This window comes from Balaenoptera acutorostrata, chromosome X, assembly GCF_949987535.1.
Source record: "Balaenoptera acutorostrata chromosome X, mBalAcu1.1, whole genome shotgun sequence".
Classification (NCBI taxonomy): Eukaryota; Metazoa; Chordata; class Mammalia; order Artiodactyla; family Balaenopteridae; genus Balaenoptera; species Balaenoptera acutorostrata.
This window is the reverse complement of record NC_080085.1, coordinates 62,165,407-62,181,359: the sequence shown is the minus strand read 5'-3', so window position 1 is coordinate 62,181,359 and position 15,953 is coordinate 62,165,407. Positions and strand designations below refer to the sequence as shown.

The 15,953-nt window shown below is 47.8% G+C and overlaps 1 protein-coding gene across 1 annotated transcript; it reads left to right on the top strand.

Moving 5' to 3' along the window:
* Nucleotides 1–20: 20 nt before the first annotated feature.
* Nucleotides 21–14,489, top strand: LOC130706259 (uncharacterized protein CXorf49 homolog). The gene is made up of 6 exons (XM_057537648.1): nucleotides 21–210; nucleotides 10,762–12,122; nucleotides 12,793–12,949; nucleotides 13,479–13,555; nucleotides 13,823–13,868; nucleotides 14,449–14,489. Exons 1-6 carry the CDS (start codon nucleotides 21–23, stop codon nucleotides 14,487–14,489), a joined length of 1,872 nt encoding a protein of 623 aa, XP_057393631.1.
* The last annotated feature ends 1,464 nt before the right edge of the window (nucleotides 14,490–15,953 follow it).

The window sequence follows — 15,953 nt, the reverse complement described above, 5'->3', positions numbered from 1 at the left end:
CGGAACCGGGGCGACGGTTGATGGCCCGAGTCACGGTCACGGTCGCGGTCACGGCGGTCGAGGCGGGCGGCGCTCAGAGGGCAGCGGCAGCCACCTCAGGCGTCGCACGAGCTCGCCTCAAACGAAACGACGCGAGGCTTTCAGCGCGCCTCCTACGCCCGCGCCGCGGCCTCCTCATTGGTCCGGGCCCGGCCAACCAGCGGGCGCCTTGTTCGCCTGCCGGCTCGAGGCCTAACCAATGGGGTCGAGGGCCTCTGATTTGCCCCCAAGCCCGTGGGCGGTCCAGGCAGTGGGCTGGTGAAGGGGATGGTGGGAGTGCCTCCCTCTGTCGAGCCTCTCGGCCCGCCTCCTCCTGTCCCGCCTCCCCTTTCCGGTTAGAGTCACAGCTCTGAGCCTCCGTTTCCCATCTACACAGGGGGTCGGGGAGTGAGGGTGCCGGGCTCCAGGGGTGGTGAGGATGAAACGTCAAGATGGAGGCGCTGGACGCCTAGCACACGCCGAAACCATTTGCGAGCCTCCCTTCCACCGCAAGCCTTAAGACCCAACAGGAGAATGGGCACAAGAGTCCCGCAGTCAGTGATCAGGGGTCAGCCAGAGAGCAAAGGGATCGTATTTTCCTTCTGTAAGGTCTCTGTCTCAACTGCTCCATCAAATGTGGCTCAGCAAACGTTATGGGCAGGTGGGTTTGGCGGACAGACTGGGGTTGGCCTTGCTCCATCAGCCCTTCGCCCGATCTGAGGCAAATTCAAAGAAGAGGAAATCGCAGTGGCCAGTTACACCCCAAAAGATGCTCCCCACCGCTGATCCTGGAGATGTGAACTAAAACCACGAATTGGGTTTCACACACTAGGTTGACAACCTTCAAAGAGCTTAACCATTCCGAGGGTGGGAGAGGTCAGGAGCAAAGCCCTGTGGCGGTGGTGCAAGAGATCCATTTGGGAGGTAATCTGGCAGAATCCATTGAAAGCAACTTAGTGCCAGCACGGACTCTGTGCCTGGCACTCTTCTAAGCGCTGGGCATAAATAGAAATGCATCCACGTGACACACCTATAACTATAGTATCAACTATTACAGGCCTCTTACCGGTGAGGAAACAGGCACTGAGAGGTTCAGCCACTGGCCCAAGGTCATTCGGCTCGTGGGGATCAGCGGCAGCATTGAAACCAATCAATCTGCCTCCAGAGTCCTTGCTTTGAGCCCAAGATCTTAAAACTGGAAGGAAAAATAAAAGCTATTTCCTCTATGTTTCGGCAAGTCCGCTGCCTGGTACTTCTTCCGGAGACACGCTGGTACCTGTAGTGTACAAGAACACATGCACAAGGGTGTTGGTGATGGGAAAAACTGGGAACACTCCAAATTCCCGTCAGTAAGGAAATGGATGAATGCAACGTGGCTTAGCATCCAGTAGCATAAAGCGTGGCAGTCCAGAGGAATGCATCAGGCCATTCTCACAGCTTTCAAAAGCATCCACCTGACTTCAAACTGCAAGTTGCAGAACGATGGCTTTGGATTCACATTTGTAAATTAAAGCACTTGCGTGCGTGGGCACACACACACACCAGTCAATCCTATGTAATATATGAGAATTCATTTAAGTATATGTACACATATGTTTTAAAGTTTTGAAGGACGCACAACCAAGGCCTACCAGTTGTGATGGCGGTGTGTGTGGATAGCCAGGTGTCTCTCAATTTTTCTTGGAACTGTCAGTTCTCAGCTTCCCTGAGCTGAGCAGTACTGTTGTCTGGGGAGTGGTCCCTCTCTTGGTTTCTATATGGCCCATGGGTGTTAGAATTTCCCTTGTCTGCCACCCAACTCCTACTCTGACACCCCTCCATTCCTCCCATACCTTCCTTCTGCTCTTTCCCGTTCATACTCCTCTGTCTTCAGTCACCTCTCTCTCCTGCCTCCTGCTCTGGCTGACCTCCTGGAGAGTCCTGGGGTGTCTGAACCCCTCTTGTCTGTGGAACTCAAAGGCCCAGTCTTCTGGGTCTGCATCTGAGAAGCTGGCCATGCTGGAGAAGTTACAGAGCAGGGGAGATTGGGTGCACTGTAAATCTGCAATCCTCCTCCTCGAGCCTGCCCCCGATGGTGCCTGCCTGTTTGTGGATACCGCCCCCTTCCACTTCTCCCAGTGACTTTTTAAGTCATGGTGTGGTATTTCAAATATGTTAAAATGGATAAGGAAGGATATAGCAAAATCTCCTGCATCCACCAGCATCCTATGAAACATTACCAGTGGATCCAGTGGAAGCCTCCGTCTTCCCTCTCACCATTTCCATTCCCTTCCTCCCTCCCCCATAGAGAGACTCCCAGAACTTCTTCTCACCTTCTCCACTCTCTTCGTCCCTGTGGCTCTCCTACCTGCTCTTCCCCTGCATCCCATACGTCTCCAATGATGTCACTAATCTCTGCTTTACCCCCCTACGCACACCAGGATCCAATACTGGTTTTGACTTACTCTCTTGGCCTGGAGTGGGAGTCAGTGTCAGAGGTTCCTCTTGGCCTTGCCAAGGTGATAGCTCTTACTCCACAGATTAATGACCCAATGTGCAGGTCATTGCTCCAACTGCCAAGTGTATCACTTAGAATTATCAGCTTGGGGACTGGAAAAATGACCACTATGTTGGTCCAGGGACCCAGTCAGCTCACCGTGGCCTGATATCTATCCCCAACTCCTTTTACTGCCAGAACCTCATAAGCCCCACTCTAACAGGGCCCCATCATGACACTTTGGGCTTCCGGGATCAATGTCAGCTCAGAACCTGTGGCCAGTAGTCCTAGACATGTCTGTGTCCAGTGCCAGTGTGCAGTCACCCAAGCATCTAAGAAAACTGCTATGAACATTTGCATACACATCTTTTGCGCATGTAAGTTTTCATTTCTCTTGGGTAAACATCTAGGAGTTAACTTGCTGGATTGAATCGTTAGTGTATTTTTAACTGTTTCCAGAGCATCTATACCATTTTTTGCCTTCTCACCAACAATGCAGGAGAGTTCTATCTGTTCCTCAGTCTCTCTAGCACTTGGTATTGTCTGTATTTTGTTTTTATTTCAGCCATGCTTATAGCTATGTTGTGGTATTTCATTGTGGCTTTAGTTATTTCCCTAATGACTAATGAGGTGAAACATCTTCTCAATAGCTTACTGGCCATCCAGTAAGCACAATGACAGTTCTATTTTTTTTTTTTTTTGCTCATTATTTATTGTGTTGTTTGATTTCTCATTACTGAATATCGAATGTTCTTTATCTCTTTCGGATACAAGTTCTTTATCGTGTGTGCTTTGCAAATACTGTTTCCCAGTCTGTGGCTTATGCTTTCAAAAACAAAGAAACAGACAAAACCCAAATAACACAATTTAAAAATGGGCAAAGGAATTGATTAGATATTTCTCCAAAGAAGACACAGAAATGGCCTACAGGTATATGAAAAATGCTCAACATCACTAGTCATCAGGGAAATGCAATTCAAAACCACAATGATTTATCACCTCACAACTGTTAAGATGGCCAGTATTAAAAAAACAAACAAACTTAAAATAGCAAGTGTTGGCAAGGAAGTGAAGAAAATGAATCCCTTGTGCATTGCTGGTGAGAGTGTAAAATGGTGCACCCACCATGGAAAACAGTATGGAAGTTCCTAAAAAAATAAAAATAGAACTCCCATATGATCCAGCATTCCCACTTCTGTATATTTACATTTACATTACAAAATGATTGAAATCAGGATCTTGCATAGATTATTGCACTCCTATGTTCATTGCACCATTATTCACAATAGCCAAGAGATGAAATCAACCTAAATATCTATCAACAGGTGAATGGATAAAAGGTAGTATATATAATGTATACATATAACAGAATATTACTCAGCCTTTAAAAAGAAGGAAATCTTGCTATATGCTGTAGTATGGATGAACTTTGCAGATATTATACTAAGTGAAGTAAGCCACTCACAAAAGACAAATACTGCATTTTTCCACTTACATGGGGTATCTAAAGTAGTCAAACTCTTAGAAGCAGAAAGTAGAATCCTGGTTGCCAAGGGCTTGGGGGAGGGGGAAAAGGGGAGTTGTTGTTCAATGAGTATAGATTTGCAGTCATGCAAGATGAAGAATTCTGGAGGTCGGATTACAACAATGTTCATATAGTTAACAACACTGTACACTAAAAAATTTGTTAATAAGGTAGGTTTCATATTATGTGTTTTTGCAATAAAAATAAATTAAAAAATAAAATGCCTTATTCAATGGCTTTTCATATATTCACAGTTGTGCATCTATCACAATCAATTTTAGGATATTTTTGTTAGCCCAAGAAGATGCCCTGTATCCCTTAGCCATCACCCCCAACCCCACAACCCACCCCCAGCCCTATAGGCAAGTAATAAACTACTTTCTGTCTCTATGGTTTGCCTATTTAGGAAATTTTGTATAAATGGAATCACACAATATATAGTACTTTTTGTCTGGCTTCTTTCACTTAATATAATGTTTTTGGGGTTCACCCATGCTGTAGCGTGTATCAGTACTTCAGTTATTTTTATTGCCAAATAATATTCCATGGTATGGCTCTACCACATTTTATTTATACATTCATCAGTTTATGGGCATTTGGGTTATGTTTAGTTTGGGAATATTATGGATAATATTCCCAAACTAAATGCTGTTAAGAATATTCCTATACATTTTGAGTTCATGAGTTTTTGTGTGAACATATGTTTTCAGTTCTCTTAGGTAGATCCCTAGGAATGGACATTCTGGATCATATGGTAACTCTATGTTTAACTTTTTAAGAAAATACCAGAATATTTTCCAAAGAGATTCAACTATTTTACATTATCACCAGAAGTGTATGAGGATTCAAATTTCTCCAGATCCAAATATTTGTTATTATCTGTGTTTTGGATTATAGCCATCCTATTGTTTTTGCAACATGGTATCTCATTATGGTTTTGATTTATATTTCCCTACTGACTAGTGGTTCTGAACATCCTTTCATATGCTCATTAACCATCTCTATACCTTCTTTGGTGAAATGTCTATACAAATCTTTTACCCAATTTTTTAATGGGGTCATTTTCTTATTTATTTATTATTCTTATTCTTTAATCTGGATACAAGTTCTTTGTTAGATCTGTGACTTTCAAATATTTTCTCCCAGTCTGTACCTTGTCTTTTCATTTTCTGAATAGTGCCTTCTGAAGCATAAATGTTTTAAATTTTGATGAAGTCCAATTTATCAAGTTTTTCTTTTATGGATCATGCTTTTGGTGTTGTACCTAAGAAATCATTGCCTAACTCATGTTTACAAAGATTTTTCTCCTCGGGTTTCTTTTAACAGATTTATAGTTGTAGGTTTTACTTTTAAGTCTCTGATCCATTTTGCATTAAGTTTTGTGTGTGCTGTGAAGTAAGGTTCTAAGTTTGTATTTTTGCATGATATCCAGTTGTACCAGCACCACGTGTTGAAAAGACTATCCTTTTCCCATTGAATTGAAAATCATTGACCATAAATATAAGGAGAGTTCGTTAATTCTGAACTCTCAATTCTGTTCCAATGATCTATCTCTATGTCAGTACTACACTAACTTGATTATCTGTATTTTTATAGTAAGTTTTGAAATCAGAAAGTGGAAGTCTTCCAGGTTTGTTCTTTTTCAAAGTAGTTTTGGATATTCTGTTTTGTTTTGTTTTGTTTTGTTTTTCATTTCCATACGAATTTTTGGATCAGCCTGTGAATTTTTACAAAGAAAGCCTGCTGAAATTTCGATAGAGATTGAATTGAATCTATATATCAATTTGGGGAGAATTACCATATAAATATTGAGTCTTACAACCATGAACATGCAATGCCTTTCCATTTATTTAGATCATCTTTAATTTCTCTCAACAAACATCAATTTGTGTTTCTCAGTGCATAAGTATTACATTTGGTTTGTTAAATATATGCCTAAGCATTTTATTCTTTTTGATGCTATTGTAACTAGAATTAAGTGTTCCTTAGTTTCATTTTTGGATTATTTGCTACATGTATATAGCAATAAAATTTGTTTTATGTATTAATCTTGTATTCTGTGATCTGTTGAACTTCTTTATTAGTTCTACCATTAGATCCATTTTTGTGGATTCCTTAGGATTTTCTGCATATGAAATCATGTCATCTGAGAATTAAAAATTTTCCTTTTTTATTTCCTATCTGGATGACTTTTAGTTCTTCTTCTTCCCTGTTTGAACTGGCTCAAACTTCCAGTGCAATCATGAATAAAAGTAGTGAGCATGTCTTTGTTGCTGACTTTAGGGGAGAAGTATGCAGTCTTTCACTACTAAATATGATGTTAGCTGTAGGTTTTTCATAGATATCCTTTATCATGCTGAAGAAATTTCTTTCTATTCCTAGTTTTTTATTGTTTTTATCATGAAAGGTGGTCGAATTTTGTCACATGCTCTTTCTGTGTCAGTTAATATGATAATGTTTCAGTGCTTTCTTCTTTTAAAATAGTGTATTACATAAATTGATTTTTAGATGTTAAACCAACCTTGTATTTCTAGAATAAATTCCACTTGGTTATGGTATATAATCCTTTTTATATGTTTCTGAATTCAGTTTGTTAATATTTTCTTGAGGGTTATTTCATCTGTATTCATGAGAAAGATTGGTATGCAATTTTCTTTATTTTGGATGTCTTTGTGTGTTTTGGGCATCAGGGTAATTGTGCTGGTCTCAGCCAATCGATAGTGATACTGTCAGCTAGAAATACCTGGAGGCACTCACCTGGACTCCGAGGCGAGCCCCCACAGATATTTCCCCTTTCAGAACCAATGTTGTGGTTGAACTAGCCCTTGTGGTTCTTATTATAATTGCAAGAAGCACCTCAGCAATAACCTTCAGGAACCTTTGAAAGGACGAAGTTTATTACTCACAAGTCCTGGAGGGTACATGGCATGCCTTGGACCACACAGAAAGGTTGTGGGTGGAGAAAGACAGCTGGGACCTGGGGTTATGTTTTAATCGGGGTCAAGAGTGAGGGGCCTAGGGTTTCTCAGATTCACTCTTTATTGATGAATTTAAAACAGAATGGGAATTAAAGCACAAGAAGGGAAAAACAAGCAGCCAGGGGTCAGTTATCTAAGTCAATCAGAGATCTCCAAAACAAAGGAAACTTCAGGGGTGTGGTGGCCTGGCTCTTTACCTAGTCGTGTAGCTGGCAATTTGTTCTTTTTGATATAGCTGTCTTTGAAGTGGTGCCTCAGCAATCAGAAGCTTAATGTCAGGCACTTGCATTACAATTAAAAAAAAAACTGTCAGAGGCTCACACTACAGTAATATTGGCCTGCTAGAGCTAATTTGAACGTGTTCATTCCTCTTCTTTTTTCTGGAAGAATTTCTGGAGTGTTGCTATTATTTCCATCTGAAATGTTTGATAGCATTCAGCAGTGATGCCATCTGGACAGGAGCATCATTGTGGGAAGATTTTTAATTATTAATTTAATTGACTGTCTATTATTGAGTCTGTTTTGAAGTTTGTGTCTCTCTACAAATTTTTTCATTGCATATATGTGTCTAATTTGTTGGTATAAATTTTTTCATACTATTTTCTTATAATTTTTAAAATTCAATAGGCTCAATGGTGATGTCTCCCTTTTCAGTCTTGATTTTAGTGATTCCTTAGGAATCTCTTTTTTTTTTTCTTGGTCAGTCTGCCTAAGGTTTGTGATTTGTTATCTTTTTAAAAAAAACCATCTTTTGGTTTCATTGTGTTGTCCAAAAAGATTAATCAATAGTCAATCTAAGAAAAATGGAAATTTTTATTTGAGCCAACCTGAGGACTGTAACATGGGAGACAATCTTCAGAAAACTCTGAGGACTGTTCCACCCATTGGAGATAAAACCGTTATATAAGTTTTTGAGACAAAGTAGCATATTAATAGTTTACATAGTCCAACAAGGCGAGTAGTGGGTATTAATGACCCATTACAGGATTGAGAAAGGAAAGTTATCTCTTAAGGAGTTACCTTGCTGGTTCCAGAAGGAAATTTCTTTTCTTTCCTTCTTTCTTTCTTTTTTTTTTTTTTCTTGGCATGTGGGCATTCCTGTATCTTTTAAGGGGATCTAGTTAATGTATAATGTGATACACAAATCACACTAAAGGGGAGGGGCTAGTGGCTCAAATGGGCAGAGAGAGAATTTTATGTTTACAATTTTTCTTGCCCTGCCTGAAAATAATTTTATTTCATTAATTCCACTTTTGATCATTAATCTTTCAATAGAAAGCATTAGGTGATCAAGTATTTGGTACCTAAATGCTAGAGTGGTTCTTTACCTGCCTTGGGTCCATCATGTCCCTCGATGCTGGGTCCTAATAGCCCGGTTCTTTCTTTCCTTTTAGGGGGTGGTACTAGTAAGATGTCTGGCAAGGAATAACGGTCAATTCCAAGTTGTCCAATAGGACTTGCACCAATTTTACCTTGCATGTGCATTGTGCATGTCCATTATTTTATAGAGAACTATAGATGTGATCAGTAGTTTCCAGTTGTTTAGATATCATTATCTTAGTAGGAGCAGGTGATACACAGTGCAAAAGACAAGAAACTAAAACTTTATAAGTTACACAAACTGTAATCAAAGTTGGCAATAGGAGGAACAATATCATTAGTAAAGATTTAAGCCAATATCCTCTTGAACCAAACCATTTTCCTAGCATTTCCCTTAAACTGGGAAGAGGATCATTCAGAGTGGAAATCTGATTTTTCAGATGCACCATGGGGGGGGGGTGCATTAGAAGACTCATCAGGTATAAAAACACAGCATTCACTATGTATTATAGCATAAGCTCCCCCTTGGGAAGCTTTTAGAATATTGAGGGCTATGCAATTCTGTAGGACTGCTTTTCTCATCATGGAAATTTCTGAACTGAGCAAACAAATGTCTTGGTTACTATCATTTAAGGCTTGCTGGGTGAATTTTGTTAAAGCCTCTATATGAGTAATGATATCTTCTATTCCAAGTGAAGGAATAAATATTGCAGCCAAATAATCATACCATTGGAAAACTGATTGAACCCAACATGCCCAAATTGAAAGCAGAATGACAGCAGATGTTTTCAAGGCTACCTGTAGGTGACATTGAGTCTAAAGGAAACCAACTGTACACCTCCCTAACCAATCTGGGGAGATCCAAGGCCACAAATTTGTTCCATAAACCTATTGGGTCCTGTTAGGAGCTATTCCACCATTTTAACATCTAGTGAAAACCGTCTTTCAGACCTTGAAACATACACCCAAAGGTTATCAAACATTAGATAGGATTCATTTGGGATTTAAAAACATTGACTAATGTGGATCTGATGCCATCATTCTGCAACTTGCAGTTTGAAGTCAGGAGGATGCTTTCGAAAGCTGTGAGAATGGCCTGATGCATTCCTTTGGACTGCCACGCTTTATGCTACTGGATGCTAAGCCACGTTGCATTCATCCATTTCCTTACTGACGGGAATTTGGAGTGTTCCCAGTTTTTCCCATCACCAACACCCTTGTGCATGTGTTCTTGTACACTACAGGTACCAGCGTGTCTCCGGAAGAAGTACCAGGCAGCGGACTTGCCAGAACATAGAGGAAATAGCTTTTATTTTTCCTTCCAGTTTTAAGATCTTGGGCTCAAAGCAAGGACTCTGGAGGCAGATTGATTGGTTTCAATGCTGCCGCTGATCCCCACGAGCCGAATGACCTTGGGCCAGTGGCTGAACCTCTCAGTGCCTGTTTCCTCACCGGTAAGAGGCCAGTAATAGTTGGTACTATAGTTATAGGTGTGTCACGCGGATGCATTTCTATTTATGCCCAGCGCTTAGAAGAGTGCCAGGCACAGAGTCCGTGCTGGCACTAAGTTGCTTTCAATGGATTCTGCCAGATTACCTCCCAAATGGATCTCTTGCACCACCGCCACAGGGCTTTGCTCCTAAACTCTCCCACCCTCAGAATGGTTAAGTTCTTTGAAGGTTGTCAACCTAGTGTGTGAAACCCGATTCGTGGTTTTAGTTCACATCTCCAGGATCAGCGGTGGGGAGCATCTTTTGGGGTGTAACTGGCCACTGCGATTTCCTCTTCTTTGAATTTGCCTGAGAGTGGGCGAAGGGCTGATGGAGCGAGGCCAACCCCAGTCTGTCCGCCAAACCCACCTGCCCATAACGTTTGCTGAGCCACATTTGATGGAGCAGTTGAGACAGAGACCTTACAGAAGGAAAATACGATCCCTTTGCTCTCTGGCTGACCCCTGATCACTGACTGCGGGACTCTTGTGCCCATTCTCCTGTTGGGTCTTAAGGCTTGCGGTGGAAGGGAGGCTCGCAAATGCTTTCGGCGTGTGCTAGGCGTCCAGCGCCTCCATCCTGACGTTTCATCCTCACCACCCCTGGAGCCCGGCACCCTCACTCCCCGACCCCCTGTGTAGATGGGAAACGGAGGCTCAGAGCTGTGACTCTAACCGGAAAGGGGAGGCGGGACAGGAGGAGGCGGGCCGAGAGGCTCGACAGAGGGAGGCACTCCCACCATCCCCTTCACCAGCCCACTGCCTGGACCGCCCACGGGCTTGGGGGCAAATCAGAGGCCCTCGACCCCATTGGTTAGGCCTCGAGCCGGCAGGCGAACAAGGCGCCCGCTGGTTGGCCGGGCCCGGACCAATGAGGAGGCCGCGGCGCGGGCGTAGGAGGCGCGCTGAAAGCCTCGCGTCGTTTCGTTTGAGGCGAGCTCGTGCGACGCCTGAGGTGGCTGCCGCTGCCCTCTGAGCGCCGCCCGCCTCGACCGCCGTGACCGCGACCGCGACCGTGACTCGGGCCATCAACCGTCGCCCCAGTTCCGGCGCCGCCAGGTTAGCGACATGAGCTCCCCCGATAAGGTGTCTGTGTGGGGAACGCTTTTCAGCCCAGAGGGCGGGGAGCGGGCCGGCGTCAGCCCGACCGGCCCCGCAGTCCCGCGGGGTCCCGACCCAGGCCCCGAGCCCGGGGAGCCACGGAGCGGCGAGGGCGGGGGCGGCTTCCCAGACCCCGAGGGCTTCCAGTCGGAGCGGGAGATGCTGGAAGCGGGAGGGCCGGTGCTGTGGGGCCGCGAAGGCCGACCTGGCTGCCCGGCTGACGACACGAGGGACCTCATGGAACTGGCCGAGGAGTCTGCGGCGGCCATCCTGCAGCAGCTGGCCGCCCGGGACGTGCTGGACGTCCGCAGACACCCGTCCCCGGAGAGCTGTGCTGCCTTCGAAGTGTCCGCCGTGTGGGCCGGCCTCGAGGCGGGTCCCGGGGGTCGAGGAGCGCCCGCCCAGAGCTGTGGGGAAGCGCCGCCGGCTCCGGCCGGCCCTCTCCACCTCGGTGGGCCCGAAGCAGGCCGGGCCTGGGGGAACCCTAAGAGAGGCCCTAAGCGTAGGTTGAAGGTGGCTGCGGATCGCCAGCGGCTCCCCGAGAAAGGCCTGGCCTGGCTGCTTTCCGACCCCGAGTCCTCAGATGAGTTCAGTGAGACAGAGTTGATGACGTTGAGCAATTACCCCAGAGGAGGAGGCCAGGTCGAGCCCAGCAGACCCAAGGATCCCGGAGACACTCCCAGACACTCGATTTTCCAAGACAGGGAGAATTTCCTTCACGTGCCAGGCTCTTCCCTGTCCTTGGCTCCGCGAGGATTAACTTCGGTTGTGGAAACACAGGGCGTGGGAGAGCAGGGCATCTCTTCCCCTAAGAAAATGCAGAGCGTGCTCTGGGGGAAGGGGGGCAGCAGGCCCAGCTACCCGGGAGCTGCTGCTGCTGCTGCTGCAGGTGGCCTGCCGCGCGTCACTCCTAGGAAGAAGGGGGTCCAGGAGAAGAAATCACTCGGGGAATCCTCCAAACTTGCCCTGGGGAGAACCTTCCCTTCCGGGGGAGAGCGAATCTCGGCAACTCCCCTGGAACCGGCCACCGTGCCCCCAATCTCTGGTATCTCGCTGCTTGGGAGACCCAAGAGGTATACCTTGGTCCTTTCGGGAACCGAACATTCCAAGCACACCGGTGATGGAAAGAAATCCGTGGCCAGGCGGGCAAGGGAGTCTGAGGCGGTGGCGGGAGAAGATAAAGACCCAAATAGAGATCCAGCCGCAAAGGGCCAAGTGAGTAGGCCATGCTCCTCCTCTCTCCCCACTCTTCGCCCCCCCCCCGCTCCAACCGCCCCCAGGACACACGTCTTCACCCATGCTGCCTCTGTCCATCCCTCAGGGGTCTTCATTGGGTGCCCCTCGGTCACTTGGTCATTAGGATGCCAGATCGGGCTCCTTTTACTAGGGACAAACATTAAGGTAGCACTTCGGGTGTGCTGGGCCCGGTTCTCCACCCTTGGCCTGTTTCCAGCCTCCTCTGCGAGACAGGCTGTGATGGAAGGGAGGGCTGGTAGCTGAATTGTGTCGGGGGATCCCTTAAAAATTTCCCCAAAAAGCCATAGTATTTAGACTCACCAGCTTCCTGAATCCTACTTCCTAGCTGTTCCCCAGACCTTCCTTGCAGGGGGCCTGGGCTTTCTCAGTGCCCCAGTGTTGTCCCTAGATCAGCTCTGCCTGCTGGCCTGAGGCTGACTGAGGTAGAAAGTGCTAATGAGATCAGCCTTTCAATTCCCTGCCTCACCCCGGCCCCGAATCACACAACTCTCTCTCTCTCTGTCTCTCTCTCTCTGTCTCTCTCTCTCTCTCTCTCACACTCACACACACACACACACACACACACACACACATACACATACACACACACACATCCTTAGTCCAAATCGGTGAGAAATTCTTGTTTCAGCTGCCAGCTTACAGGCCAGGCACATCTTTTCCACGCATGCATCGTGGAAAAGCCAGCAGTGGCGACCTCAACACCAGAGGCCCCCAAGATCCAGGCAACTCAGAGCCCTTGGCCCTGAACCAGGGAGAAGTCATGCCCAGGGTGCCTGTCCCCTCAGGTGAGTGTCGTGGGTTTGATATGAGGGGAGGGGAGAGGGGTTGAGGGCAGAAACCTCTGGCTCTGTCTCGGCTGGGGGCACAGCCTTGCTCCCAGGCAGCTTCTCCCACAGGAGACGGGGTGCTGGCAGGGCTGGCCTTGAGCCACATCATCCTCTGTGTGGGGTTTGTGCGGCCGGGGTGATCGGTGGCAGTGCCCCAAACAGCTCCTCCGGGTGTAGACTTGCAGGGGAACAGCCTTTTCTGTTAAGTCCTGTTCGCCCACATTGCTCTTCCACGTGCTGGCTGTGGCTGCAGCTCTGGGAGGGTCGAATCCAGAGCCACGGTCTTTGGGGACCACAGTGGCGAAATGGCTGCCCCTGGGGAACAGGGGAGGCAGGCCCAGGGAGAAGGTTCGGGCTGCTGGGCAGAGCAGGGGCGGCTTGTTGCCAGCGGAGGGTGGTGCTGCCTCACCTCACGTTAGACCCCGCTTGGCCCTTTCCACCTCACTGGGAGCCTGGGAAGCTGGATTGTGTGTCCTTTCCCTCTCAGGTGACCGGAAGCCACTTGACCATCCCCCAAGACCAGAAAGACAGCAGCAGACCCTGGGAACACCGGGCTGTCCTCTGGTAATGCTTCCTCTGCCTCCTGGAAATGCAGGCCCAAACTCGAGGGTGGGATCTGGGTCCAAGTTCAACTGACATGTGTGGGGCCCTCCTTCCCCTGCCCCCATGACGTACCCCACGGAGGGAGCCCACCTCCTTTCCACTGAGGAACCCTTGCCAGTCTAGCCACCCGGCTCTGGGATGGATGGCCTGTGGGAGAGGAGAAGGTGGAGGAGAGAGGAGGCCAGAGTATACTAATCATTTTTCTTCCTCCTGTGTCTGCTGGCCTAGAGTCTCGTGCTACAGAGAGAAATAGACGACCTTAAGGAGAAACTTGGTATGAGGAACCGGGGACGGAGAGCGGTGTCTTAGTGCAGAACCCGGGTGGGCACCTGGGGTGGGGGTGGACTGCAGGTGCATTTGGCCTCACAGGGACCAATATCCCTGTGGGGAGGAGAACCTAGCAGGCCTGGCCCTGGAGCCGGCTGTGCATGTCCAGCTGGGTGTGTGTACTAGTAGCAAAGTACTGTCTGGACTGCATGCACACTTTGCCAACCAGACCAGTCCTAGGGAACCTCCTTCTGATAGGACTTTTAGAGACACCTCGTTGATTTTTCCCTTGAACTGCTGCTTGGTGTGGCTTCTAAGGTTCTTGTTGGATTGTTTGTTTGTGTGACGAGTTCTGACTGGTTGTGGCACGGCCCACAGCATGAGAGCTGCTGGCACACTTTGTTTCCCTTTAGGAACCGGTTCCACATTCAATTCGGGTGGTGGGGAGTGGTCAGGCCCAGAGCTCTTTGCATCGGGTCTGGAGGGGGTTTCAGGTTGCAGGGCTAGGCGGTTCCTCACGGGGATAGGGGGACGGGCTTCTATATCCCTCTGTCTGGAGCGCCTGCTAATGCCTGTCCCTGTTGCAGCCGCCATGCAGTACCTGGCTGACAAGTTCCAGACCCTTTGAAGTGAGTGTTACGCACACCGTACCCCTTCCCACAGTCCTGGCTGTTGAGCAGGGCTGGGGGCTGGCCCTGGCTTGAGGCTCTTCCCTGACTCCGCTGTTTCACAGGTTGAGCCCAGCGTCTTCCTGCAAGAGGAGCAGCTGGTACCTTTGGGGCCCGGGAGCTGTGGCCAAGCTCGTTCCCTCCTGTTCTGCCTCAGCTGGGGCTTCCTCTCCCCCTTGTTTTGCCCCCGCCCCACCCCAGTTTCACAGCATTTTCCAATTAAAGTGCCTCTCATATTCTGTGTTCTGCCTTCTCTCTGGTGGGGTAGGGGTAGGGGTAGGGGTAGCGGGCCGGGGCAGGGCGCTGCTCCACGTCAGAGCCTTTTCCAGAACAGTATCTCTGGCATCCTGTGGTGGGGACTCTGGGCCAGCCTCTGCTACCATCCCTGCAGTCAAGCCAGCGGAGTGCCCCAGGTCTGGGTCCTGTGTGGGCTCTGCCTGGCCACATTGGCACGTCCTCCCTTTCTCCCGAAGGCCCTCTTCTAGTTCTCTCCAAACCCCCTTCCTCCTTTGGGGTCTGGCGGTTCCCATTCATCTCTGCCATTCCCCCTCCCCATCAGCAGGAACTCATGACCCCCTTCCAGAGCTCCGATCTGGAAGCTTTCACATCCTCCCTGCCGTAGCCAGCTGACCACCCTCCTCCAGCCTGGTCGTCTCTATACCCTTGAGTGGAAATTGGCCCGTCAGGTTCTATGGCAAGTGTGGTTAGTAGGTCTGTGTTCTTGCATGGTCCCCGTCAAATACTCTTCCACCAGCCCCATGACACAGATTTTCCTGGAAATGATATTTCCGTGTCCCAGCTCAATCTCCCAGACTGCCTCTTTAGGGCACATGAGGTTGAATCTGAACTCCACGTTCGATTTCTCCCTCAGGGACCTCGTTGGGAAGCACTTCCTTCCCTCAGCGAGGACCCAGGGCTGTACCAGCCTGAGACTCAGAGGGACAGATTTGTGTTCGAGTGAGGCGAGGGTGGTTCTGCCTGACCGCCTTCCCGAAAGACCGGTGTTTTACTACACAAAAGGGGGTATGATGGTAGATAGGACATTCCAGGTTGGTGAATGTGTGTCCCTGTCTGTGAATAAAAGTAATCAGGGATAATCTCCCTTGAGGGAGAAAGATGTGATTCAGGGAGTAAAGGGAGTAGAGGCTGGTCCAGGTTCTGTGAGGCATTGAATGAGCAAAATCAAGGGTCGGATCTGTTTTGTTCAAGGGTTGTCGTTACATTCCCAAAACATAGGAGGGGGATGATGCAGAAGTCACCAAACCCCACGACAGGGTGTTGGGATGCTCAAAATGTTGGATTCGCTGGAGGAGGCTCTCGATCCTACTCTGTGATCCTATGATGTCTGACGACTACTGTGGGTGTGGATGGAATGAGATTGGGAAGGGTGGCTCCTCAGAGTAGCTCATCTTAGAATCAGTTGA

Coding starts and splice junctions, on each gene's coding strand:
- LOC130706259 (XM_057537648.1), top strand. CDS start 21: ATGGCCCGAGTCACGGTCACGGTCGCGGTCACGGCGGTCGAGGCGGGC. Junction 211..10,761: donor GGCCAACCAGCGGGCGCCTT/GTTCGCCTGCCG, acceptor GCGACGCCTGAG/GTGGCTGCCGCTGCCCTCTG. Junction 12,950..13,478: donor CAGGGTGCCTGTCCCCTCAG/GTGAGTGTCGTG, acceptor TTTCCCTCTCAG/GTGACCGGAAGCCACTTGAC.